The sequence below is a fragment of the Schistocerca piceifrons genome, chromosome 2, assembly GCF_021461385.2.
Source record: "Schistocerca piceifrons isolate TAMUIC-IGC-003096 chromosome 2, iqSchPice1.1, whole genome shotgun sequence".
NCBI lineage: Eukaryota > Metazoa > Arthropoda > Insecta > Orthoptera > Acrididae > Schistocerca > Schistocerca piceifrons.
The window spans coordinates 1,035,858,987-1,035,886,195 of record NC_060139.1 but is presented as its reverse complement, the minus strand read 5'-3'; the positions used below and the strand labels follow the sequence as shown (position 1 = coordinate 1,035,886,195).

The 27,209-nt window shown below is 43.9% G+C and overlaps 1 protein-coding gene across 1 annotated transcript in view; it reads right to left on the bottom strand.

Moving 5' to 3' along the window:
• Nucleotides 1-27,209, bottom strand: part of LOC124776104 (kinesin-like protein KIF13A) — a 330,901-nt gene that overhangs the window by 197,210 nt on the left and 106,482 nt on the right. Inside the window, exon 2 of the mRNA XM_047250946.1 lies at nucleotides 23,720-23,883. Within this exon, the coding sequence (XP_047106902.1) occupies nucleotides 23,720-23,883 (164 nt within the window). The remainder of the gene's footprint in view (nucleotides 1-23,719; nucleotides 23,884-27,209) is intronic.

Sequence of the window (27,209 nt, the reverse complement as noted above, 5' to 3'; positions counted from 1 at the left end):
GTCACAGGGAAAGCATTAGACCTACAGAAAGAACGAACTGGACCTTTTCCTAGGAAGTTTAATATAGTTCCTATTTGTTCTCAAATATATTTTCGCTACAAGCTGCATTTTTCGAGTTATTCAAGAAAAGCATACAAAAGTGACCTATAAACGCGTTTTTCTTAAATGACTCGAAAACTGCGACCTCCAGCAAAAATGTAACCCAGTAAAAAAAGTAACAGAAGTAAATTTCCTACAAAAAATTCCTGTTACTTTTTTCTGTAGAACTAATATTTTGCATGTAGTGATGGACAGGATACGAAAATGTCGCTCGTGGCCGGCCGCGGTGGTCTCGCGGTTCTAGGCGCGCAGTCCGGAACCGTGCGACTGCTACGGTCGCAGGTTCGAATTCTGCCTCGGGCATGGATGTATGTGATGTCCTTAGGTTAGTTAGGTTTAAGTAGTTCTAAGTTCTAGGGGACTGATGACCACAGCAGTTGAGTCCCATAGTGCTCAGAGCCATTTGAACCATTTTTTTGTCGCTCGTGTTTTTTGCAGGCATTGTAGATTGCATGAAATCCTTGGGTAGGGGCAGCAGAATCGTCGTGTGTAGTAGTTATCGAAATGCGCAAGAATCACTACAGTAAAATGTTTCTACTTGCTAATAACCAGAGTGTAAATGCTAGTCTTTCTTCAGGTTATGTTTGCCATCGGTAATTAGTGTTCTGGTTTAAATTTTCCCCTCCACTGCAAAGAGAAGCCAGCCAAAACCGTCAACCGACTAATGTTAAGAAAAGATGGAGTTACAATTCACAGTTAAGTGCACTACCTAGATGCATTTGACGTTTGCATATAAACTACGAAACGTAAATTCTTCCTTTCCTATTCAAGTTTGCTTCCTTCATCATAAACAGTGCGCTCGCCGTGTAAAATAATCCTCTCTGAATATAATATTTTTGCATAGTGATTCTAATTATAACGAGCGACCGAAAATGCTCCGTTTGAGGGCGTTGCTGCAGGATGTGTGCAACATAGCACGACTCCGATGTAGATATGAAAGCACCGACATGTAGACAAAGGATTAGTGTGGCGTTCGTGTATTTCTGACGTGTGAGTAGTATATGTGAAAACGTGAACTATGGCGATGTTATTACCAAATGCGTCCAAATAGGTCCAACGTGTTGTTATTCTTTTCTTGGTTGCCGAGGGACAAACCCCAGTAGATATTCATGGGTGAACGAAGAACGTTTATGGGGTACCATGTCTGTCGAAAACCACCGTTTTGGAACGGTGCGCCAAGTTCCGTGGTGGTCGTGACTCGACACACAACGCCGATCGATCTCAGAGGCGGAAGCTACGCCAACTCAAATGGAAGACACTCGAGCACCAGCCCTATAGTCCTCCACCCTTGCAATAATCACGCCTTTGGTCCCTTAAAAAAAGGCCTTGAAGGGGTCGACGATTGGTGTCGGATGAGGATGTGCATCAGGCAGTTACGGCCTTCGTCAAGCAGCAGGACACGGTGTTTTGCCAAACGGGTACCTTCAAGCTGGTGCGTCGGTGGGATGACTGCCTCAGTGCTCACAGCGATTTTGTCTGATTGGCATACCGAGTCTGGACTGTACGACCTTCGAACGGAAACTTTTTCACTGCCTTTTATAGACAGTGTTGTATCTTGTGTAACCATTATTAGCGCCAAAAGACAATAACGCAGCGTTCATACGCTACGTTGGTCATTCCGTGTTATCTCCCGTTCCGTCTAGTGTGATCGCTCGTCCAAAGGTGCAAGCGAACGGTAGTGAACACTGGTGAATTGTCTGTGAATCACCATTCGCTTGTGTTCGCTTCCATTCACTCCTGTGTAAAGGGGACTATACAGATTTTCCGCCGGCCGCGGTGGTCTCGCGGTTCTAGGCGCGCAGTCCGGAACCGTGCGACTGCTACGGTCGCAGGTTCGAATCCTGCCTCGGGCATGGATGTGTGTGATGTCCTTAGGTTAGTTAGGTTTAAGTAGTTCTAAGTTCTGGGGACTGATGACCACAGCTGTTAAGTCCCATAGTGCTCAGAGCCATTTGAACCATTTGAACAGATTTTCTTTTAACTGTGTACTAGCAAAGTGGTACATGTTCGTCTGACGACACTGGCTTCGTCTGAGAGAAGTTTGACAACAACGCTCTGTTGTTAAGACAACACGAAAAGTATGAGTATTAAGCTTCTCCCGGGTGTATTTCAGCGAGAAAGCCTACATGTGGACACGGTTCACTGAAAGGAACTTCCAGAACGTTCCGTTACAGCTTGTTACCGCGACAATGAAACAATATTTCACGTTCCAACACAGGCATTCTGTGGCAACAGAATACGTCGGTGACGCGACTTCTATGTAGCATCAATACATGATGCAAAAAAAAAAAGAAAAAAGAAACTGACAATAAGGTGTGAGCAGGTTTGAGAACATCAAATCGAGCAAAGTTTTCCGCGTATGTACAGGTTCGATGTGCAACGTTGTGGAGCTATGGCCATGAAAAGATCGCCAATCGGAGACGAGCGCCACGGAATTATGGGCATTTTGGTCAGTGTGGCTGATTTCCTTGCGTAGGACCCTGGTTCAATTTCCGGCATTGTGAAAGATTTTCCCTTCGTGAGAGGACTGGAACGGGTTCCACTCAGCCATGTCAACTGAGGAGCTGCCTGAGTGAGAAGCAGCGACGCCAAGGTCTACGAAGCCGACTACGGCCGGAAGAGTGGTGTCCTGTACCCCAGGCACTCTATACGGCATCCAAATTATGAGGGTGACACGGCAGTCGGTTGGTGCCCCTTCGCCCGTCTGAGGGCAGAATGGTGGAGCTCCCTTCCTTTCATCCTTCACAAATAGTATGTTACGTTAAATAGTGTAGTGATTAAACTTGCTGAATTAACTTTTTTCAAGTGGTCAAAGCTATACCAACTCTGAATTTTTATCTTTGGATGATTACGTTATACCAGTGGTTCCCAAACTTAGACCACTATCACCGCGTACAATTAGACATTCTCTAGTATTCCCGCCCTCCACCCCCTCCCCAGTCGTTTGTTGTCCCTCCCCCCACCCCATTCCCCAACACTAGCTCCAACTTTTGCACCTAACTAAACTGTAAAGCGAAAGACTTTTCTTGGAACACTTTTATTTTTAAGAGATGTGAGACATGAATGACTTTGTGTGTGTGTGTGTGTGTGTGTGTGTGTGTGTGTGTGTGTGTGTGTGTGTGTGTGTGTGTTGTTAGAATGGATGATGAAGCAATTTGCGGTGCATCGCAAGTGCTACCCAAAACTCCTTCTCAGATAAGAAAGCTGACTATCCACAGTGAGGGTAGACACGTGCTACAAAACATACTTCCCCTGCATTACTCCACTCCATTGTGGCATACGCTTGACCTGCACACTGCAACCCCATTTAAAATCAAACAGCCGCGCGTGATTGGCCGAGTGGTCTACTGCGCTGCAGTCAGACTGTGCGGCTGGTCCCGGTGGAGGTTCGAGTCCCCCATCGGGCATGGGTGTGTGTGTGTGTGTGTGTGTGTGTGTGTGTGTGTGTGTGTGTCCTTGGGATAATTTAGGTTAAGTAGTGTTTAAGCTTAGGGACTGATGACCTTAGCAGTTGAAACGTCCCCTTTGAACAATTATATACGACTGTGCTTAACCTGACACACAATATTTTTAGCGCAACGCAATCTGACTTTCAAAATTTCCTACTAAAGAATGGCCCTGACAAACATTAAACTATACCTTTCACAAATCACTTACCTCACAAAAATCTTCGCTGCTCAAGCTACTGCAATACAGCGAGCGCCACTACTGCCAGCTAAATAAAAGATTCAAACTACTGAAGGCACTAACTACTGATAGGGATAGTTAGCAAATGAAAGATATTAATAGAGAACAAACAATGTATTTACCTTGATATCATCATATATAAATATATCAGTTCATGAAAAATTACAAAACTCCGCCATCTCTCTCCCCACATCCACCACTGCTGGCGGCTCACCTCCAACTGCGCAACGCTACGCGCTGTTCACATCCAGCTGCCGCTGCCCAACACTACAATGGCAGACAACAATGCAAACTAGCCACAGACTGCACACAGCACAGCCAGTGATTTCATTTTGAGCGCTACGTAACGTTGCCAATAAGAAAACAAACAGCCTACTTACATAGAGAAAATATAAACAGCCTACTTACACAGTTAAGACCCATAAGATTTCACATACATCTGAACATTTTTGAAAATCAAACATGGTCATATGCGTGGACTATACTTACTGTTTGCGAATCACTTGATTGCTGGGGAACTGGCACAAATTGGGGTACTTCAGGTTGTTAATGCCCTGTATCTAACAGTCTAATAATGATAATAATAATAATAATAATAACAATACTGCGTACAGCCTTCTGTAATTGCTGTGTCGTGCTGTCAATTAATTCATTTAACTGTTTCGAAGTGAGTAATGAAGCAATTTCTGGACGACTGCATGTACTATCTACAACTTGGTGGAGAAGACGTTTATCACTTGTTACGTGTATGTCTCACTTATGTCATCAGCAATGTCCAGGACGAAGCACAATATACGAATGTACTGAGTGGACTGTATGAGGTACCTGAACCTCGTTCGGATTAATGTTACCAATTGAGAAAAAGAAATTTTTGACAGCTTATATAATCAATATTAGAATCTTACATAAATCTTTTGAAAATAATTTAGTTTCATGACTGGAACAGAATTAAGTCCTATAGTTTTTACGGCTCAGAAAATTTTATTTTATGCCTCAGCGGGTAATTACCCCTGTGGTGTCACCGCCAGACACCACACTTGCTAGGTGGTAGCCTTTAAATCGGCCGCGGTCCGGTAGTATACGTCGGACCCGCCTGTCGCCACTGTCAGTGATTACAGACTGAGCGCCGCCACACGGCAGGTCTAGAGAGACGTCCTAGCACTCGCCCCAGTTGTACAGCCGACTTTGCTAGCGATGGTTCACTGACAAATTACGCTCTCATTTGCCGAGACGATAGTTAGCATAGCCTTCAGCTACGTCATTTGCTACGACCTAGCAAGGCGCCATTATCAATTGCTATTTATCTTGTAATTCATGTATCAACAAGAGCGATGTTCACCAATTATGGATTAAAGTTAAGTATTCCAGAAGCTACGTACCTTTTTCGCTAGTATAATTACTTTACCTGTTCCAGACCTCACGCCATCCTGCGTGAGCTTAAACGCGTGCCTTTCGGCTACCTCGTAGTGGTTTGGCTGTCTCGCCAAGTCACAACAACCCCCACGTTGGGAACCACTTCGTTACACGTTTCCAGGGTAAAGCTTGGCTCTTAGATCAACTACGCTAAAAGCAGCTGTAAAGCAGTTAATTTGTTAGGAAAATAAGCTACATTTCACAAAAGGTGCTGGCGTTAAGACAATAGACATTAGGTACTGCGCAAGGTGCAACGTTCTTAATACTGAAAGCTAGTTTGTACTAAAAAAGGTCGTGTGACTAGATCGTCTCGTCGGGTAGACCGTTCGCCGGGTGCAAGTCTTTCGATTTGACGCCACTTCGGCGACTTGCGGGTCGATGGGGATGAAATGATTATGATTAGGACAACACAACACCCAGTCCTCAGCTGAGAAAATCTCCGACCAAGACGGGAATCGAACCCGGCCCCTTACGATTGACATTCTGTCGCACTAACCACTTAGTTACCGGGGGCGGACTAAGGTACATAGAGAATGAATGAAATTTTATCCTAACAAGTGCATTAGATCAAAAAGATGGTTGAAATGGCTCTAAGCACTATGGGACTTAACATCTGAGGTCTTCACTCCCCTAGAACTTAGAACTACTTAAACCTAACTAATGTAAGGACACAACACGCATCCATGCCCGAGGCAGGATTCGAACCTGCGACCGTAGCAGGACCGCGGTTCCGGACTGACGCGCCTAGAACCGCTTGGCCACAGCGGCCAGTTGTAGATCATTAGTGTCCTAAGTGAATGGTGAAAACGAAAAAGGAGTTAAATTTTTATCACCTTTTCTTTCTTTTTTTCAAGTTACATTTTGTACAGCAGAAGCTCGAAATTCCTGCCTCCAACATCACAACAAAGTTGATATCGTCGAAGCAATGATTGGTGCACCCTCTCGGAAATTGCTGGCATGTTGCGAATGATTGTCACGCGCGGCTAGGTACACTCCTCAACTGCGTTCCTTTACCGGCTCAACTTCTGCGGGCTTGTCGCTGATTGGCTGTCGTTTTATGTCTGTAGCGCCATAACGGCGCATTTCCGAAGTATGTTGATGTGGAAAGTTTCGCTCGATTCGACGTCCGCAGTTCTGCACGGAAACCCTGCTCTGACCTTAATGTCAGGTTGTTTTCGTCCATCCTGTATACATTTGAGATTATTTCGTAACATTCATCGTACGAGCTCTACAGTTACAATTAGATTTTTCGTGAAAGCTCTGACTTCCACACAGCGTTTATGAGACAAGTCAAAAAATTAGTGAAGTTCGTCTGGCCATGAGCCGTGCTGATTTTAGAAGGCAACGGAAGAAAGCTGGAGGAACAGGACATAAGTGCAGAGAAGGAATATTTCTATGCTTTTGCGTTCCATAACAACATTCTGGCATTCCGCCACTTCTAATCGGGCTCGATACATGTAACAAGCATCAAACGCAGCACGGCTCCTGCGGCAGACATTTTACCTCCCTCACTCACCCTGCCTGCCAGCTGTGCTACAATACACGCTTCCCGCATCTACACAGACGGAAAAAAATCGTAACACGAAGATGAAGTTGTGCGACATACACGAAAGTTGGTACGCGTGTTTCTACATCTGAAACATGATGTCTATTTATACACTACTGGCCATTAATATTGCTGCACCAAGAAGAAATGCAGATGATAAACGGGATATTCATTGGACAAATATATTATACTAGAACTGACATCTGATAACATTTTCACGCAATTTGGGGGCATAGATCCTGAGAAATCAGTACTCAGAACAACCACCTCTCGCCGTAATGACGGCCTTGATACGGCTGGCATTGAGTCAAACAGAGCTTGGATGGCGTGTACAGGTACAGCTGCCCATGCAGCTTCAACACGATACCACTGGCGTATTGTGACGAGCCAGTTGCTCGGCCACCATTGACCAGACGTTTTCAATTAGTGAGAGATCTGGAGAATGTGCTGGCCAGGGCAGCAGTCGAACATTTTCTGTGCCCAGAAAGGCCCGTACAGGACCTGCAACGTGCGGTCGTGCATTATCCTGCAGAAATTGGCACCCCATATCATCAAGCCAGGTGATACGCCACTATGGCGATGACGAATACAGGCTTCCAATGTGCGTTCACCGCGATGTCGCCAAACACGGATGCGACCATCATGATGCTGTAAACAGAACCTGGATTCATCCGAAAAAATGACGTTTTCCCTTTCGTGCACGCAGGTGCTCCTGTCTGTGATGCAGCGTCAAGGGTAACCGCAGCCATGGTCTCCGATCTGATAGTCCAGGGCTTCCCAACCTTTTCAGCAGGTGGACCCCTTCTTCAGTCGAAAATCCATGGCGGACCCCTAGTCAGTCAAGAGCACAGTAACTTCAAATTTCAGAGCGAAACCCATGGGAACTGAAAGCTTCTTAATGCAAGTTCCATGTCCACAATGATTCCTCCCCCCCCCCCCCCCCCCCCCGAGGTATCAATAGTCTTTGGTTTAGAGATGAATGAAAGCAACTTGAAGGTCAAAAATCGACTTCTGAAATAGATGAAATACGTAGTGCACTGACAAAGCAAGTTTAACATTTAATGATGCCTGGGCCGCGTAAGTACCAGCGGGCGCTGTGATTGGTCGACAAAGGTCGCTCCGCGCATGCGTAAAAAGTTTCAGTGTATCTACCGCCGTGAGCCGGAGCACAAACGACCCCCGTATTGTTGCGAAAGAATCAGAGAAGCCGCATTTTCCGGCACTAAACTGTGTATGTGTTCTCACTTAGGAACCGCAAAGGCTGCTTGGGAATACGACCTGAAGTAAATGTACACATGTTTTTCACACGAGGAAAAAGTGATGAATTTGATTTTCACATTTTTGTTCAATAATTTTACTCATTATTTTACACGATTTGGTGAAGGGTGGCCGCGGACCACCTAGAAAGAGCCAGCGGACCCCTAAGGGGTCCGCGGACCACACGTTGGGAAGCCCTGTGATAGTCCATGCTGCTGCAAACGCGTCGAACTGTCCGTGCAGATGGTTGCTGTCTTGCTAACGTCCCCATCTGTTAACTCAGGGATCGAGACGTGGCTGCACGATCCGTTACAGCCATGCTGATAAGATGCCTGTCATCTCGACTGCTAGTGATACGAGGCCGTTGGGATCCAGCACGGCGTTCCGTATTACCCTCCTGAACCCACCGATTCCATATTCTGCTAACAGCCATTGGATCTCGACCAACGCGAGCAGCAATGTCGCGATACGATAAGTCGCAAGTGATAGGCTACAATCCGACCTTTATCAAAGTCGGAAACGTGATGGTACGCATTTCTCCTCCTTACACGAGGCATCACAACAACGTTTCACCATGCATCGCCGGTCAACTGCTGTTTGTGTATGAGAAATCGGTTGGAAACTATCCTCTTGTCAGCACGTCATAGGTGTCGCCACCGGCGCCAGCCTTGTGTGAATGCTCTGAGAAGCTAATCATTTACATATCACAGAATCTTCTTCTAGTCGGTTAAATTTCGCGTCTGTAGCACGCCATCTTCGTGGTGTAGCAATTTTAATGGCCAGTAGTGTAATTTCAAACTAACGATTTCGGATTTTTCCGTTTAAATGTAATGTGAAATATGACTTCTTCCCAAATTTCATGATTCTAGGCCAACGGAAGGCATTCAATACGTTTTCAGGAGTGAGTTTTCGAGCATCAAAATATGTGACATTAAGGGCCGTATCTTTTGTTTCCATTTACTTAGAAGCTTAACATTTTTACGCGGCCAAGGCACCACAGACATTAGTATGTGACGTAAATTTGAACTCAGTACACCAAATTGTTCCAGAGGAAAACGGTCTCAACAGGCGGACAGACAAACAGACGGATAAAAAATAACAACATATTTTTTTTCATATTATATAATTACAAACTAAGATTTTTCGGATCTTTTCCTTTACTTGTACTTGCCAAATTTTTTCCTTACTTGCTTCATGCAAATTTCATGATTCTCTAAGTCAGCGGGAAGCACCGTAAAAATTTCGATGAGTGAGTGTTCTAGTATCATGTTACGTGACATAAATGACCGTGTCTTTTGATTGAACTGACTTGGAAGCATTTTAACGTTTACACCGCTGAGGGAGCATACACCGTAATTTGCAGCTGATACGTCTACTCTTTCCTGAGAAAAAGTATTCTTAACACTCAGACAGACAAGAAAGCGATCCTACAAGGTTTGCGTTTTTACCAACTGTGCCACGGAATCCTAAACATTACACCGTTTTGTTCTGCTCAACTCTCAGTTAGCGGCTAGAGGTAGTGCAAAGTTTATTTTTTCGAGGTAATAATTAAAGCTACGTAATCATATTTTTGTTTATTTGGTGGTACATGTCGGCGGTACAGACTGAAATCCGAGCGGGACAGTAACGTAGCACTACGGTAGAGAAGCCAGACAAAATGTAGTGGGTTGGCGGTCTTCCTCAATCGCGCAGGGCTATTATCTTTCTCGTAGATTCTCAATAAATGTGATCTGGGAGTTCGCACAAATTTACCCAAGAGGAAGCAAAATTCTAAAATTGCCATATTTTTTTATATTACTGACTCTGTGAGTTTGAGTATATTTCGTGCCCAAAGGGCTAATTTTGACAGGAAGTATACGATACTAATTCCGTCTTAAACGACCGATTGTTATCCACTTCGTTCTTTTAAGGTAGAGTAGAGAGTAGTGTCCCTCCCCCGCTCCCCTCCTTTCATGCGCCTCTGTGTACAACCCTTTAAGGAAGTAGAATATGTATGTTAAACAATACGGACAAGAAGACAACAGAAACTTTTGAAGTCCGGTTCTGCAGAAGAATGAAATTCGATTGGGTAACTAATGAAGAGGTACTGACTCTAACCGCAGAGGAGAGAAATCAGTGGTACAACTTCACTAAAGGAAGGAATCCTTTGACGGGACACAACCTGACCCATCTTGAAGTAGTCGGTAGTGTGTGTGTGTGTGTGTGTGTGTGTGTGTGTGTGTGTGTGTGTGTGTATGTGTGTGTGGTGGGGGCGGAAGGGAAGGGGGTCAAAATTTTAGAGGGAGACCATGGTTCAACCATAATTGGGAGAAAATGTTACACTGCTACTAAACCACCGTACATTTTGCTACAGCAAATTTTATTCACAGGAAGTCATAATATAAAGGTTATACATCAGTTAATCACAATTCTTAGTTGTCCACTGGCATGTTACGTTCGAAATAAGTAAAAAATGTTCTGTTTTCTACCATACAATGACCATTTTATTGGTCAATATGTTGTTGCAAATTTATATTATACTCTAGTTAAAAATAATTATAGCTCCAAGAGCATTTTACACATAAAAGCCTACCGTTGGGGCCAAGCGGTTCTAGGCGCTTCAGTCCGGAACCGTGCTGCTGCTACGGTCTCAGGTTCGAATCCTGCCTCGGGCATGGGTGTGTGTGTGTCTTAGGTTAGTTAGGTTTAAGTAGTTCTAAGTCTAGGAGACTGATGACCTCAGATGTTAAGCCCAATAGTGCTTAGAGCCATTTGAACCATTTTTTACACATAAAATGTGTAGAGAATCTTTTGCTTTAGACACTACTATTACAATCCAACAAAGATCTAAATCGGTATTTCTTCCATAGTAACTCGGGGATTTTTCTTCCGATTCCTCGTTTTCCTCATTTGCTGCTTCAAAGTCTGGGTCTACATCACTGTCATCTGTACACACAACATTACCTTCTTCAAGAAAATCACCCTCTTCACTAAATTCTCAGCTCTCTGCGTCTTTATCAGCTTCGCAAAAAAAAAACACCAAGTATGTTAGTATGAAAATCAAACTCAGCGCCATCTATATCGTGCTAATTTCAGTAGCAAAAGACGAGATTAGCACAGAAAAGGGCCAATGTGGTATGAACTAACACTCTTCTAACTGTGACTGCACGATATTTCATCTAAGATGCCACACAGAGATAAATTTTAAGCCATAGAACAAATAGGCCGACTATTAGAAAACAAGGCACACCGTTACTGAACATTCGTAAAATTAACGACAAGAGCACAGGTGTTAGCAAAACGCACGAGTCAGGCAATAAATAATTCAGCTACTATTAACAACAATGCCTGCCACGCGTCGCTCATGTATGCAGATTGGTGGGAACTGCGAAGACTTACCAACTGCAACCGTAAATTTTACAAGCCTTTCATAATCTAGGGTTAAGTAGAGTAGGCAGGTCAAATGGATGTAGGCTGCAGTAGTTTTGCATACAGGGTTGCACAAGAGCAGACTAGCCTGTATGTTGTTGTTCTTGTTGTTGTTGTGGTCTTCAGTCCTGAGACTGGTTTGATGCAGCTCTCCATGCTACTCTATCCCGTGCAAGCTTCTTCATCTCCCAGTTCCTACTGCAACCTACATCCTTCTGAGTCCGCTTATCCGCTTAGTGTATTCATCTCTTGGTCTCCCTCTACAATTTTTACCCTCCACGCTGCCCTCCAAAACTAAATTGTTGATCCCTTGATGCCTCAGAACATATCCTACCAACCGATCCCTTTTTCTAGTCAAGTTGTGCCACAAACTCTTCTCCCCAATTCTGTTTCATACCTCCTCATTAGTTATGTGATCTACGCATCTAATTTTAAGCATTCGTCTGTAGCACCCCATTTCGAAAGCTTCTATTCTCTTCTTGGCCATGTTTCACTTCCATACATGGCTACACTCCATTCAAATAGCGTGAGAAACGACTTCCTGGCATTTTATATCCTCTCTGCTTCAACCATCATGAGTTATTTTGCTCCCGAAATAGCAAAACTCGTTTACTGCTTTAAGTGTCTCATTCCCTCAGCATCACCCGACTTAATTCGACCATAATCTACTATCCTCGTTTTCCTTTTGTAGATATTCATCTTGTAGCCTTATTTCAAGACACTGTCCATTCCGTTCAACTGCTCTTCCAAGTCCTTTGCTGTCTCTGACAGAATTACAATGTCATCGGCAAACCTCAAGGTTTTTATTTCTTCTCCATGGATTTTAATACCTACTCCGAATTTTTCTTTTGTTTCCTTTACTGCTTGCTCAATATGCAGATTGAATAACATCGGGGAGAGGCTACAGCCTTGTCTCACTCCCTTCCCAACCACTGCTTCCCTTTCATACCCCCTCAACTCTTATAACTGTCATCTGGTTTCTGTACAAATTGTAAATAGCCTTTCGCTCCTTGTATTTTACAGCTGCCATCTTCAGAATTTGAAAGAGAGTATTCCAGTCAACATTGTCAAAAGCTTTCTCTAAGTCTACAAATGCTAGAAACGTAAGTTTGCCTTTCCTTAATCTATCTTCTCAGATAAGTCGTAGGGTTAGTATTGCCTCACGTGTTCCAATATTTCTCCGGAATCCAAACTGATCTTCCCCGAGGTCGGCTTCTACCAGTTTTTCCATTCATCTGTAAATAATTCGCGTTAGTATTTTGCAGCCGTGGCTTATTAAACTGATAGTACGGTAATTTTCACATCTGTCAACGCCTGCTTTCTTTGGGATTGGAATTATTATATTCTTCTTCAAGTCTGCGGGTATTTCGCCTGTCTCATACAACTTGATCACTAGATGGTAGAGTTTTGTTAGGCCTGGCTCTCCCAAGGCTGTCAGTAGTTCTAATGGAATGTTGTATACAAGCCTGTAGACCAGCTTCAAAGCCGTCTTTGGCCTGGTGACTACAACAAGAACGCCGGCCCGAGTGGCCGAGCGGTTCTAGGCGCTACAGTCTGGAACCGCGCGACCGCTACGGTCGCAGGTTTGAATCCTGCCTCGGGCATGGATGTGTGTGATGTCGTTAGGTTAGTTAGGTTTAAATAGTTCTAAGTTCTAGGGGACTGATGACCTTAGAAGTTGAGTCCCATAGTGCTCAGAGCCATTTGAACAAATTTTTGAACAACAACAACAAGAGACTGGAATTAATCCACGAAAACTAAAGGGAAAGACGTCGTAAGCAAGGGCGCCTTTGTCGCCCAGCTTACTCAGAGTTACCAACGGACAATGTAGAACTTCCTACCTCCTTGAAACGCCCGGTGCTCGCAACCGAAAATGCACCCCTGTGAGTATTCTAAATCCGCGCGGAGCGAAGAGGCAATCCGGCGGGCCGCCTCCGTAGTCCCATTATCCGGCGGAAAAGAGGCCGGCAGAACCGTTCAGCCCTTTCTTCGGGCGCCGTCTCCGATCTCCCTCGGGGAGCCGTCGAGGGCGACCCCCAACCCACCTGGGGCAGCTCTCCAGCTCTCGCGGGGCCCACTGGGACACGTGTCGCACTGCGCAGGCGCAGGTGTGACGAGGGCAGGCCGCCATTCACAGCCGCTTCCCCGCAATTCCACCTGACGAGGAGTCCGCTACCTCACGCTGTACTACAGCATCTCTCGTTGAGTGTGTGTGTGTGTGTGTGTGTGTGTGAGAGAGAGAGAGAGAGAGAGAGAGAGAGAGAGAGAGAGAGAGGAGAGAGAGACAATATAAGTCCTCTCTTAAATCTTGTTTCTATGTATGAAACGTGTGACACTAGCAGGGCTGGTACAAGAAAAGCGACGTATTATCTGGCACTCCCCTCCCCCCCTCCTGACCCACGAAGATTACTTGCCTTTATATCTATAGTAAACTTAACCACTGCTATAATAAAGACATTTTATTAAGCTGTTAGTTTCTGCGGCCAACCTTTTTCGGCTGCAGGGCCGTTATCAAGCTATCTCCAAACACATAGAATTGTTAGTGCTTATTGACTATTTGTAGTTAACAACAATTTCGTATATACCTGTCGCAGTACTTCCTTCCATAACACATCGTTAACGCTGTCGCTGACCTGAGTCGAAACAAGGCCCCGGGAGTAAGACAACATTCCATTAGAACTGCTGACAGCCTTGGGAGAGCCAGCCCTGACAAAACTCTGCCATCTGGTGAGCAAGATGTACGAGACATGCGTAATACCCTCAGACTTCAAGAAGAATATAATAATTCCAATCCCAAAGAAAGCAGGTGTTGACAGATGCTAAAATTACCGAACTATCAGTTTAATAAGCCACGGCTGCAAAATACTAACGCGAATTCTTTACAGACCAATGGAAAAACTGGTAGAAGCCGACCTCGGGGAAGATCAGTCTGGATTCCGTAGAAATATTGGAACACGTGAGCTGATATTGACCCTAAGACTTATCTTAGAAGCTAGATTAAGAAAAAGTAAACCTACGTTTCTAGCATTTGTAGACTTGGAGAAAGCTTTTGACAATGTTGACTGGAGTACTCTCTTCCAAATTCTGAAGGTGGCAGGAGTCAAATACAGGGAGCGAAAGGCTAATTACAATTTGTACAGAAACCAGATGGCAGTTATAATAGTCGAGGGACATGAAAGGGAAGCAGTCGTTGGGAAGGGAGTGAGACAGGGTTGTAGCCTCTCCCCGATGTTATTCAATCTATATATTGAGCGAGCAGTAAAGGAAACAAAAGAAAAATTCGGAGTAGGTATTAAAATCCATCGAAAAGAAATAAAAACTTTGAGGTTCGCCGCTGACATTGTAATTCTGTCAGAGACAGCAAAGGACTTGGAAGAGCAGTTGAACGGAATGGATAGTGTGTTGAAAGGAGGATATAAGATGAACATTAACAAAAGCAAAACGAGGATAATGGAATGTAGTCGAATTAATTCGGGTGATGCTGAGGGAATTAGATTAGGAAATGAGACACTTAAAGTAGTAAAGGAGTTTTTCTATTTGGGGAGCAAAATAACTGATGATGGTCGAAGTAGAGAGGATATAAAATGTAGACTAGCAATGGCAAGGAAAGCGTTTCTGAAAAAGAGAAATTTGCTAGCATCGAGTATAGATTTGTCAGGAAATCGTTTCTGAAAGTATTTTTATGGGCGATAAATAGTTTGGACAAGAAGAGAATAGAAGCTTTCGAAATGCGGTGTTACAGAAGAATGCTGAAGATTAGATGGGTAGATCACATAACTAATGAAGTATTGAATAGAATTGGGGAGAAGAGGAGTTTGTGGCACAACTTGACCAGAAGAAGGGATCGGTTGGTAGGACATGTTCTGAGGCATCAAGGGATCACTAATTTAGTATTGGAAGGCAGCGTGGAGGGTAAAAATCGTAGAGGGAGACCAAGAGATGAATACACTAAGCAGATTCAGAAGGATGTAGGTTGCAGTAAGTACTGGGAGATGAAGAAGCTTGCACAGGATAGATTAGCATGGAGAGCTGCATCAAACCAGTCTCTGGTCTGTAGACCACAATAACAACGCTGTCGTTGTCTAATAACTTGTATTGGTCCGCATCGTTGGTGCACAGCAGACGAAATTATTATGCTCTAGCTATGTAATGTCTCTTCAGTACTCTTTCTTGCTGAGCAGTTTGCGCTAAGACCTATTTAATATTTTCAATAAGTTTGATAGCTTCAATTGACAGCTGAGTCAACGATGTTATATGGTTACATAGTTGGCGTCATAGACTATAGATAGCGTAGACTGCGCATGACGTCATTTTACTGAAACCAACAGTTAAGTCACATGCCTCGGAGCACGAAGCCGAGCATGTCATTACGCTTTTATATTGTATAGTTTGTGGCATTTTTGTTACAGATCAAATGCTGTGATTTTTACTAGATGCAGAAGTAAAGACCTTCAAATATGCTCAGATCCGTTTTGTTTTGTATCCTACAGATCAGGTAAAGTGACGAAAATCTCAGTTGTGTGAGTGAATTGCAGAGGTTGAAAGTTAGGATGGATGTTGGTCCTTGGATGTGTAACTTGGTGAATGACTAAGATTTTGAGACAACATATCGTTAATATATAGCTTACTACACGAGTATAATCAACGTTTTGTAATATATTACGCTTTCTATCTTGATATCATTTCGGTATCTGTACTGGATTAAGCAGAAGTCAGAAAACATACATGCTTATTTTGTGTAAATACCTGACATTAGACACATGAAATAATTTCCTTTCTTACAAAAGCTTACTAAAGCATTTCACGCATATTCTTTTGGAATCAATAGAAAACTAAGGCTGCGTTCGAAATTGTTATTTTGTCTTCCACTCTTGTGGAAGCGGCGAACTGCAAGGATTCACCGTGGAAAAAGAAAACAAGCATTCACTAAAGAACAGTCATTCTGTCGCTTGTTAAAAGAACTGTCAATATCTTTCAACTAGACCACATGTAAAAACGATAACAACTGCTTTATTATCAGGAACTTCGGTGAAACTAAATTAACTGCACTACTACATGAGTAAGAGCAGTGCTACAGTTCGTTGAATTATCAAAATCAGTGCTTGATTTCAACTATAAATGAGAGAAACTGTAACTGTCAGCTCCACTTTACACAGCGCGTAATGACAGGAATTCAGCTTTCTGCCCCGAGTCACGTGACTTAGATGTTGGTTTCAAGTGTTAACAGAGCAGAGATAGTGACTTGTGCGGTCTATGTTATACATGGTCTTGGGCTGGCTTATTCACCTTGGAAAATTCTTCGCTAGTTTTGTCTTTGCCCGTAAATTTGGGGTAGCATTCATCTCAAGCTAGGCAAGAAGAGCCCAATGTCGTAGAGACGTAGGTACGCGTCATCATCATGAGTTTCACGAGTTGTCCTATCGACTGTTGCGTGCTTTCTGTATCTATCGACCCATCGACTGTTTCGTGATTCTTGAATCTGCATTGCTTGTGTGATTTCATTGCCCTGTGTTGCTAGCACGTGCGTCGTTTTCAACAAGTGCGAAAGTTTTCGAGCAAATTCTCAAGGATAGTCTGAAAGATTTCGCCATCGGTAGCTTTCCAGCAACAACCAGAATTATCCTTGAGACAACTTTAATTTCTCAGTTTCACGTTTTTGTCCACGCGAATTTGCACAATCCATTGGCCTTTATAAAAATGACGAAACACTTTAATTTCTCCCTATTTCACGTTTTGTGCACTTGATTTACGCACGACTTTCTTTTAAATGACTACGCGCTCTTCTTGACTTTCGTTATGGTTACGGTTCCTTCCTTCAGGCATTCATTATGTTCATGAAACTAACAAAAACATCCCAAATTCTTGGAATTACAGCTTAATAATTAATTCATCCTGGAGGAGCATACCACAGATCTGCTGACAATTTTTATTTTTGTGCGTATGTGTTTACCTTTAGCTCTGACGTAATCGGTGCAACTGCAGTGATCGATATGCCTACTCATGTAATCGATTTAGGTTACTGACGTCACGATGACGTGGCGTTACGTCACTATGACGTAGGGCTCTCTTCACCTAGGTTGAGATGAATGGCTACCCGTGAATTTGTTTTCTCCATTATCGTGTTCTAATCGAAAATGCTATGCACATTCTGCATGTAACACCAAAGGGGCCAATAATGAACACTTTTTAAATAGAAATCGACATACACACACGCAAATATCCTGACAAAATTCTTAATGGACAAACCGACTTAAAACAATAAAAATTACACTGACCATTTAACTGAAATTATAGAACACGATAACAGATAAAAGAAATTTACGGGCGAAGACAACGCCAGCGAACATTAGCAAAGAATTTAGTACTACCATACACAACTCTATAGATGAATAAGCCAACCATGCAACCATATAACATTGTTGAATTAGCTGTCAACGGACGCTGTCAAACTTAAAGAAAATATTAAATAGCTCTTAGCGAATATTGCTCAGCAACAAATTACACTGCTGAGACATTACATATCTGGAGAATACCAATTTCGTCTGCGCTATACCTAAGATAAGTAGCAGTAGACGATATTAGAAAGCGAGAGCGTTAACGATATGTTATGGAAGAAAGTATCACGACAGATATACACAAAACTGTTATCAACAACAAGCAGACTTGGAAAGATGCACTATCTATTCCATATTTTTGGAGATAGCTTGATAAATGGGCAAGGAGCCGAAATAAGCCGATAGCATCAGAAAATAACATCTTAATAAAAAGTCTTTCAAGATAGTAAAGTTTTGGTTTACTATACATATATTGTTCTTACAACATGCATGACGCAGCCGGCCCAGAAGATTTCGAAATAGTTGCCTTTACTTGGGATTTTCATAAAAGATATTAAAAAATAAATCTTAAACTAATGATCGTGGAAATAGATCTTTTTATTTTGTAATGAGTATAATTAGGGAAGAACACGGCAATCAGTCGCGTATCAACTTCTATTTTATTGCAGATCTAACTAATTTTCAGCTACGTTGTAGCCATCATCAGTGCATTCAGCAGCGAGTCATACAGACCCAGAACGCTTTTATAAGCCATATGATGGTAAAACAACCTTACTCTAGCCACAGTTCACTTCACAGTCAACTCAGTGTGAGCTGAGCTATGGACGGTTTAATGTAATTTATTTTACTTGTGTTTTGACACGCTTTATGGGTCTATATGACTCGCTACTAAACGCAATTGTGGTGGCTACAATGAAGCTGAAATCTAGCTAGATCTGCAATAAAATACAGATCTTCATTGCTATGTTCTTCCCTGGCTATAATCAATCCACAGTCGCTGAACACAACGGTTCCTAATGGGATCCAACCAGACTGCAACAGGTGTTACAGAGACAATCCTCTGTACATTTCTTCATCTCATTTCAGTGTTAAATATTAAAAGAACTAATAATTTCCATTTAAACAAAATTCTGAAATCTTTAAAAGCATCTGGTGGAACCGGAATAGGCTAGACTTCTTGTGTTGCTCTAGTTTGAACAACAAAATATACTACCTATTAAAACGAGTGGAAACATTGAAAATATTAAATTGTTAGTTTTAGTGTAATAATGGAATTTTACAAATCATTTAACTTTCTATCGGAAAGTGTGTTACAGAAATACGAAAAATAGCATCTAATTTTATACTGTTGTGTAAAATATACAACGCTTTTGAACTGCGTTAAGTTGTATATTACTTGCAAATTGATAAACATGGTCGAAATGTTTATATCTGCAATTAAGAAGGAAAACACAAACTTACGTGTGATGCGAAGAAGAAATATTCTATTAGTAAAATCATTTCAGGTCAATGCGCAAACCGGCTCCTTTAAGAGGTACTGGTGTACGGTAAATTGTAACAATGTAACGTGCTCAAGTAGTATTGTATTTCTTGTCAGGGTAGTCCTTCGGCGAAATTTGAGCCCAATTACAAGGGGACTGAATCGGATAGTTCATATTTCAAATAAATTTTACTGAGACGTTATTGCTTCTGTTATCGTATACTTTCACCCGTGGCAGTTTTGCTACTAGTAATGATGCACGCTGTACATTACAGTATTGTACTTGGTTGCCTATAGGGTCCCTCTCACTTTGGTGCCCTAAGCACTTGTGTCGCTTAGACCTTAAACGGGACTTGGATACCAGAAGATAAACATGGTGGCAAAGATGTGAAGCGAAAAAGGTATGAAAAACAGGGTATAGCCGGCCGAAGTGGCCGAGCGGTTCCAGGCGCTACAGTCTGGAACCGCGCGACCGCTACGGTCGGAGGTTCGAATCCTGCTTCGGGCATGGATGTGTGTGATGTCCTTAGGTTAGTTAGGTTTAAGTAGTTCTAAGTTCTAGGGGACTGATGACCACAGAAGTTAAGTCCCATAGTGCTCAGAGCCATTTGAACCATTTTTGAACAGCGTATATAATTACAACGGCCAAAGAAAATACGGCAAAGTGGTACAAAACGACAGAATACAAATAAAACGAGACCCACAGAAGATGATACATAGGGGTCGAAGTTCTTTGGGTACTGCATGATGATGAAGTCCCGTACTCCTTGACAGAGCGTAGGGGAACGATGCGGGAAACCCGCACCGCCGTACTACCAAGGTCGTAGTGGAGATGGTTTGCCATTGCCTTCCTCCGACCGTAACGGGGATGAATGATGATGATGAAGATGAAGACGACACAGCAACACCCAGTCACCTCGAGGCAGGTGAAAATCCCTGATCCCGCCGGGAATCGAACCCGGGACCCCGGGCTCGGGAAGCGAGAACGCTACCGCGAGACCACTGCATAGGGGAAAAAAAAATATACATTGCGTTTTCCAGAAAGCAGAGTGTTAAGAAACCAAGATGTAGACCCGCACGTGGGATGCCCAGAAGGGCAGCCGTAAAGTACCGCCAGTATTTATCAGAGGTATGTGTTGTCGAGATGACGTGAGGTAGAAGCACACAAGCCGGTAATAGAAACAGCGCGAAAAATTGGCCAGGTGCAAGTAGGACAAGCGCACTGAAAGTTCCGTACAAACTTAATCCTTGACACAGACAGTTTACCCATTTTGGGAACAGAGGGTCTCGACGATTTTTGCCTTTTATCGACATTCATACTGGAAAGATATCGGTTCCAGGGATTTCAAGACATTCGAGAACGTTTTAATTTCAAGTTTGAAGTCGAATAACAAACGACAGTTGCTGTTTTTTCGTGTGGTATACTTAAAAGTTAACAATTTTCTTATTTTTTTTTCTTTATCGGCATCGTGAAAGCTTTCCTCTTGTCAAATTTGATGATTCTACATCAAGGGTAAGTTTCCTACAGCTTTTAATGACTGAGTTTGCAGATATCAAAGTATGTGACATAAATGGCTGTATCTATTGATTGCATTGACTTAGAAGCTTAACATTTATACATCACCAAAGGACTACAGACCTGAGTATATGACGTGAAGTGTTAGGTCTACCCGTTCCCTAGAAAAAGGGGGCCTACAGACGGACAGAGGGACAGACGGTCTGATAAAATATGACAATTTTTTTTCGTGTGATATAATTACAGATTAACAGTTTTCGATTTTATTTTGATTTGGTTGTAGTGTGAAACCTTGCTTCTCGCGAAATTTCGTGATTCTAGTTCAACGGGAATTACCCTGTAGGTTTTTATGAGTGAGTTTGCGAGCATCAAAATATCTGACATATATGACTGTATCTTATGATTACATTGACTTTATAAACTTCATTTTTTTACATCGCTATGAGACGATACACCATAATATGTCATATTAATTTCAACTTGATACGTTTTCTCGTTCCTGAAAAAAAAGGGTTGTTAACGGTCGGAAGGGTGGACAGACAAACGGAGTCATCCTGTTAAGTGTACCTTTTTTCCTGAGTGACGTACAGAACCCTATGAGACCCGCCAGGTTAGCCGAGAGCGCTAATTCGCTGCTTCCTGGACTCGGGTAGGCGCGCCGGCCGCGGATCGAATCCGTCCTGCGGATTAACGACTTGGGCCAGTGTCTCGGCCAGCCTGGATGTGGTTTTTAGGCGGTTTTCCACATCCCGCTAGGTGCATACCGGGCTGGTCCCCACATCCCGCCTAAGTTCCAAGACACGCAGACATTTGTAACACTTGCGCACTATTTCATGATTACACTAGACGCAGACAGCTTGGTTACACTGATTCCGTCCTGGGGGGTATGGGGTGGCGGCAGGAAGGGCATCCGCCCAACGCCTTTACATCAACCTTGCCAAATCCGTTGTAACCACGCCGACCCTGCGCACATTGCGGGACAAAGGCGCAAAGTGAAAGTGAAAAGACGTTCAGAACCCTATGAAGTACTTGCGCTACATCAAAAGGAGCAGACAATTGACGTCACCGAATTCAAGTGGAACTCGTTCCACAGCCAGCGTTTGCTTTCTGGTATAGCAGAGCAGTAGACGGCAAGTGGGAGAGGTATCCTTAGTTCTGCATTATATTACTCATACAGAAGGTGTGTAAATTAAATCGTGAATAATGTTGCCTCCTGTAGTTAACAGTCACACCCATCTTCGTCCCTGTAAAGCTGAAATATCTGGTGGTGTAGCTAGCGCGCTGGGTAAGCCCATTCCTTTGTTCTGAAGGAGCGGCTGCCTCAGTTGCATGTCGCCTGTCGACGTCTGCATTTTGAGTGCTCACACTACTGTCACTTTACTACACTGCATGGCACTGCAGTCTTCATGGACGACAAATGTTGGGACTGTTCTTCATAATCAAGCATATGTGATTGTATGCAATGCCATTAAATATACGCTGAAGTGACAAAAGTCATGGGATGCCAACCAGCATCGTGTCGGACCTCCTTTTGCCCAGCGTAGTGCAGAAACTCGACGTTGCCTGAGCTCAAGAAGTCGTTGCTAGTCCCCTGCAGAAATACTGAGCAATGCTATCTCTATAGCCGACCGAAATTGCAAAGTGCTGCTAGTGCACGATTCTGTGCAGAACATGACCTCTGCATTATATCTTATGTTGGGCGATCTGAATGGACAAATCATTCGCTCGAACGGTCCAGACTGTTCTTCAAACCAATCATGAACAACTGAGATGCGCTGATACGGCGAATCGTAATCCATAAAAATTCCATCGTTGTTTGGCAACATGAAGTCCACGAACGGCTGCAGATGGTGTCCAAGTAGCTGACACAACCATTTCCAGTCACTGATCGGAACAGTTGAATCAGAGCACTCTGTCCATTGCATGTAAACACAGCCCACAACATTACGGAGCCATCACCAACTTGCACAGTGCGTTGTTGGCAACCTGGATCCACGGCCTTGTGTGGTCTGCGCCACAATCGAACCCTATCGTCTACTGTTACCCGCTGCAGTTCGGACTCATCTGACCAGGCCACGGTTTCCCAGTCGTCTAGGGTCCAAACGACATGGTCACGAGTCCAGGAGAGCTGCTGTCGGCGATGTCATGTTATTAGCAAAGGCACTTGCGTCGGCCGCCTGCTGTCAAAGCTCAACAACGCCACATTTCGCCGCAGCACGTCCCACATTAATTTCTGCGGTTTCTTGTCTGTCAGCACTGACAACTCTATGCAAACGCCGCTGCTCTCGGTCGTTAAGCGGAGGCCGTCGGCCACTGCGTTGTCTGTTGTGAGAAAAAATGCCTGGAATTTGATATTTTCGGCACGCTCTTGACACTGGGATGTCGGAATATTGAATTACCTAACGATTTCCGAAATGGAATATCCCATGCCTCTAGCTCCAACTACCATTTCGCGCTAACAATCAGTTAATTCCCGTCGTGGGACCACAATCATGTCGGACACCGTTTCAGGTGAATCACCTGAGTGCAAACGACAGCTCCGCCAATGCACTGCCGTCTTATACCGTAGGTACGCGATACTACCACCATATGTATATGTGCTTACTGCTATCCCGTGACTTGTCGGAAACCACAGGCGGCTGGCTTCTATGACAAGGCTATTGGAAAATTGGCACAACGCTACGACACATGTCTAAATTGGAGCGCCGACTAGGTACAGAACTACCTGGAAGGTGCAGCTAGCTGTTGCAAGTACAACAGTTTTGTTTTCATTGTGGTTTCCATTTCGCGACCGATCGTTCCTTACTTACCGAATAGCTCTCGTACATTGAGGCTCCAATACAAGTACCAAAGAGGTCTACAACCACCCTGCCTGAAATCAAAATACCTACTAGCTCACCTTATATACCTTATGGCACAAATAAGTAATCTCTGTATCCTTCCCTAGCCTGCTGGCAGAGCGCGCGGCCGTGACTCACCCGTCTGGCCGTAGGCGAAGATGCAGGCGTTGTAGCCCTGGAAGGCGTTGTCCAGGATGTCGCGGCCCAGGCAGTCGAACACGATCTCCTGACTCGCGAAGTTGGCGTCATCCTTGTCCAGCGAGTAGAAGCAGTGGTCGAACGCGAAAGACTTGGGTTGTTTCCTGCAACAGCCCACCAACAGCGTACTAAGTACCAACACAGCAAAGTCAAAAACCGAAAACAGTAACATTCATCAACATTAATTACTAGGAACAAGAAAAATTCGTTTAATGTTTTTGGTAGTTTTCGGTAGTTTTTCGTCAATTTTTGTACAATTTTTCCCCCGTTTTGATATTAGTTCCTTATTTTTATCTTATTTCTCCGTTTTTCAGTGTTATTTTGGAAATTTAAAATATACATATCAATTATACACTCATGTTCAGAAAAAAACAGAACACCTTGAACGACTAGACATCAGACGTTCATATTGAAAGGGTCCTGTAGCCACCTTTCATTGCCAACTCTCGTAGTGGTCAAATCGGCAAAGAGGTTTCCGCTACTTGTGAGAAATCCACCTGCGTTAGGTTGGTGGCGGAAATGGCGTCCTGGGGTTTTCCGGTCCACGCGGAGCGTGGAAGAGGCTGGAGAAGCGGGAGGCAGTCTGCCGCCGGTACGGGAAGCGTACACAGCTGTGCTCCAGTTGAAGAAGGGTGAGTTGGACTGACCGCGTGGCGCGTTGTCACATAGAGAGGGGAGCTTTTAGCTTTTGGTCTCGAATTTCGTCTTATAAAGATTTACTTGCTGGGTTGCAGCAGGGAATGCAAGGCTTTTGTAGACTTTCAGTTTGATTCCCAATGCAGTCTTGACTTTGATCCGTGAGAGGAACACAGCACAAAGGAGTTGCATATGTTGAAGTGCCCTCGGTTCAGTGTGAATGTTTATGTGCCTACAACTGCGTGTGTATGCTTCTAATCTTTTCCGGATCTTGGTAATTTTTGTGTATTTGTGAATTTTCTCATGTGATTAAAATTTGGCCACGGTCCATAGAAATTGTCTCCGCGGACCGAGTGGGCACGCGAGTCTGTTATGAAACGTGTAGTATTTCACAAGCAATTGTACATAGCATGCAACAGCAGTCTATAGATGCACTACATCAATGTTTTAAGGAATAAATAATTTTGCCTTCAATCTTATCTTGTGTACCGATGTTACGTCGCCGTTACCTTCGCCATTTACCTTGTAAGTTTCCTTGTTGGCCCACCTATAGCGTTTCCATGTGCACAGGTGTAGTGATTAGTGTCCCTTTTTTTATCTGAAACAAATGCTCTGGAATAGATCGTGTTTTCACGAATCTTGCTGCAGTCTGCACTTACGCATGGTGTTCACGACCTATTTACTTTACTCAATATTTGATTCACGGGAAGAATGCCTGGATCATATTAATAACTACATCCCATTCTCTATCAATGACTTTACAATGAATGTTCTTTTGTGAGTTTTTCTTATTAATAAATTAAGTAATTTTCCGACTCAGTGCTACTTCTTCTTTGTCGTGTGGCTAGAGTTGGTGGCGACCCTATCTTTTATATTGATTTCAGTGTCAAGTAGCATTTTCTTATTCTAAGTGCGCGTGGCTCTTTTAGCTATCAGGATACATTCAAAGGGCGCTTCATGCTTCTTGCACATAGCGTCCTTTTATTCACGCTACTTACAATATTCACAGTGCATAAACATTAGTATGTTCTGCAGAAATGACTAGCATTTCAGTCACCTCGGTTCAGCATGTGTCCTGTTGCCCAGTAGGCACAGGCTCTGCCATGGGCCCTGATAGCTGTGGCCCGATGACAAGACATCGTTGTTTGGGAACATGTAGTCCATGAATAGCTTTCAAATGGTCTTCAAGTAGCCGAAAACAACCACTTCGAGTCAATGATCGATTCAGTTGGACCAAAGCACCCAGCTGTTTCCATGTAAACACAGCCGCCACCAGCTTGCACAATGCCTTGTTGTCAACTTGGATCCATGGCTTCGTGAGCTCTGCACCACACTCCAACCCTACCATCAGCTCTTACCAACTGAAATCAGGATTCATCTGAACAAGCCAAGGTTATCCAGCCTGCAGGCGATGTCGCGCTGTTAGCAAAGACATTCGCATCGGTCGTCCGCTGCCACAGCCCATTAACGCAAAGTTTCGTCGCACTGTCTTAGCGGATACGTTCGTCGTGCGTCCCACATTGATTTCGGCGGTTGTTTCACGCAGTGCTTCTTGTCTGTTAGCACTGTAAACTCTACGCAAACGCCGCTGCTCTCGGTCGTTAAGTGAAGGCCGTCGGCCACTGCGTTATGCGTGGTGAGAGGCAATGCCTGAAATTTGGTATTTTCGACCCTCTCTCAGCACAGTGGCCCTCGGAATATTGAATTCCACAACGATTTCTGAAATGGAATGTCCCATGCGACTAGCTCCAACTACTACTACGGGTTCAAAGTGTGTTAATTCCCATCGTGCTGCCATAATCTGTTCGGAAACCTTTTCACAAGCATCACCCAAATCACCCAAGTACAAATGACGGCTCCGCGAGTGCGCTGCCCTTTTATATACCTTGTATACGTAATACTACCACCATCTGTATATGTGCATATCGCCACCCCATGGCTTTTGTGACCTCAGAGTATATTGGTAGTAGTGGTTTGGGTTTCTTCCTCCAGTATGACTTAGCTTGCATCAGATTTAGCGGCCGGCCGGGGTGGCCGAGCGGTTCTAGGCGCAACAGTCTGGAACCGCGCGACCGCTACGGTCGCAGGTTCGAATCCTGCCTCGGGCATGGATGTGTGTGATGTCCTTAGGTTAGTTAGGTTTAAGTAGTTCTAAGTTCTAGGGGACTGATGACCACTGCAGTTGAGTCCCATAGTGCTCAGAGCCATTTGAACCAGATTTAGCAATCGACGTACACCACTGGCCATTAAAATTGCTACATCAAGAAGAAATGCAGATGATAAACGGGTATTCATTGGACAAATATATTATACTAGAACTGACATGTGATTACATTTTCACGCAATTTGGGTGAATAGATCCTGAGAAATCTGTACCGAGAACAACCCCCTCTGGCCGTAATAACGGCCTTGATACGCCTGGCCATTGAGTCAAACAGAGCTTGGATGGCGTGTACAGGTACAGCTGCCCATGCAGCTTCAACACGATACCGCAGTACATCAACAGTAGTGCCTAGAGTATTGTGAAGAGCCAGTTGCTCGGCCACCATTGACCAGACGTTTTCAGTTGGTGAGCAATCTGGAGAATGTGCTGGTCAGGTCAGCAGTCGACCTGCGACATGCTGTCGTGCATTATCCTGCTGAAATGTAGGGTTTCGCAGGGATCGAATGAAGGGTAGAGTCACGGGTCGTAACACATCTGAAATGTAACGTCCACCGTTCAAAGTGCCGTCAATGCGAGCAAGAGGTGACCGAGACGTGTAACCAATGGCACCCCATACCATCACGCCGGGTG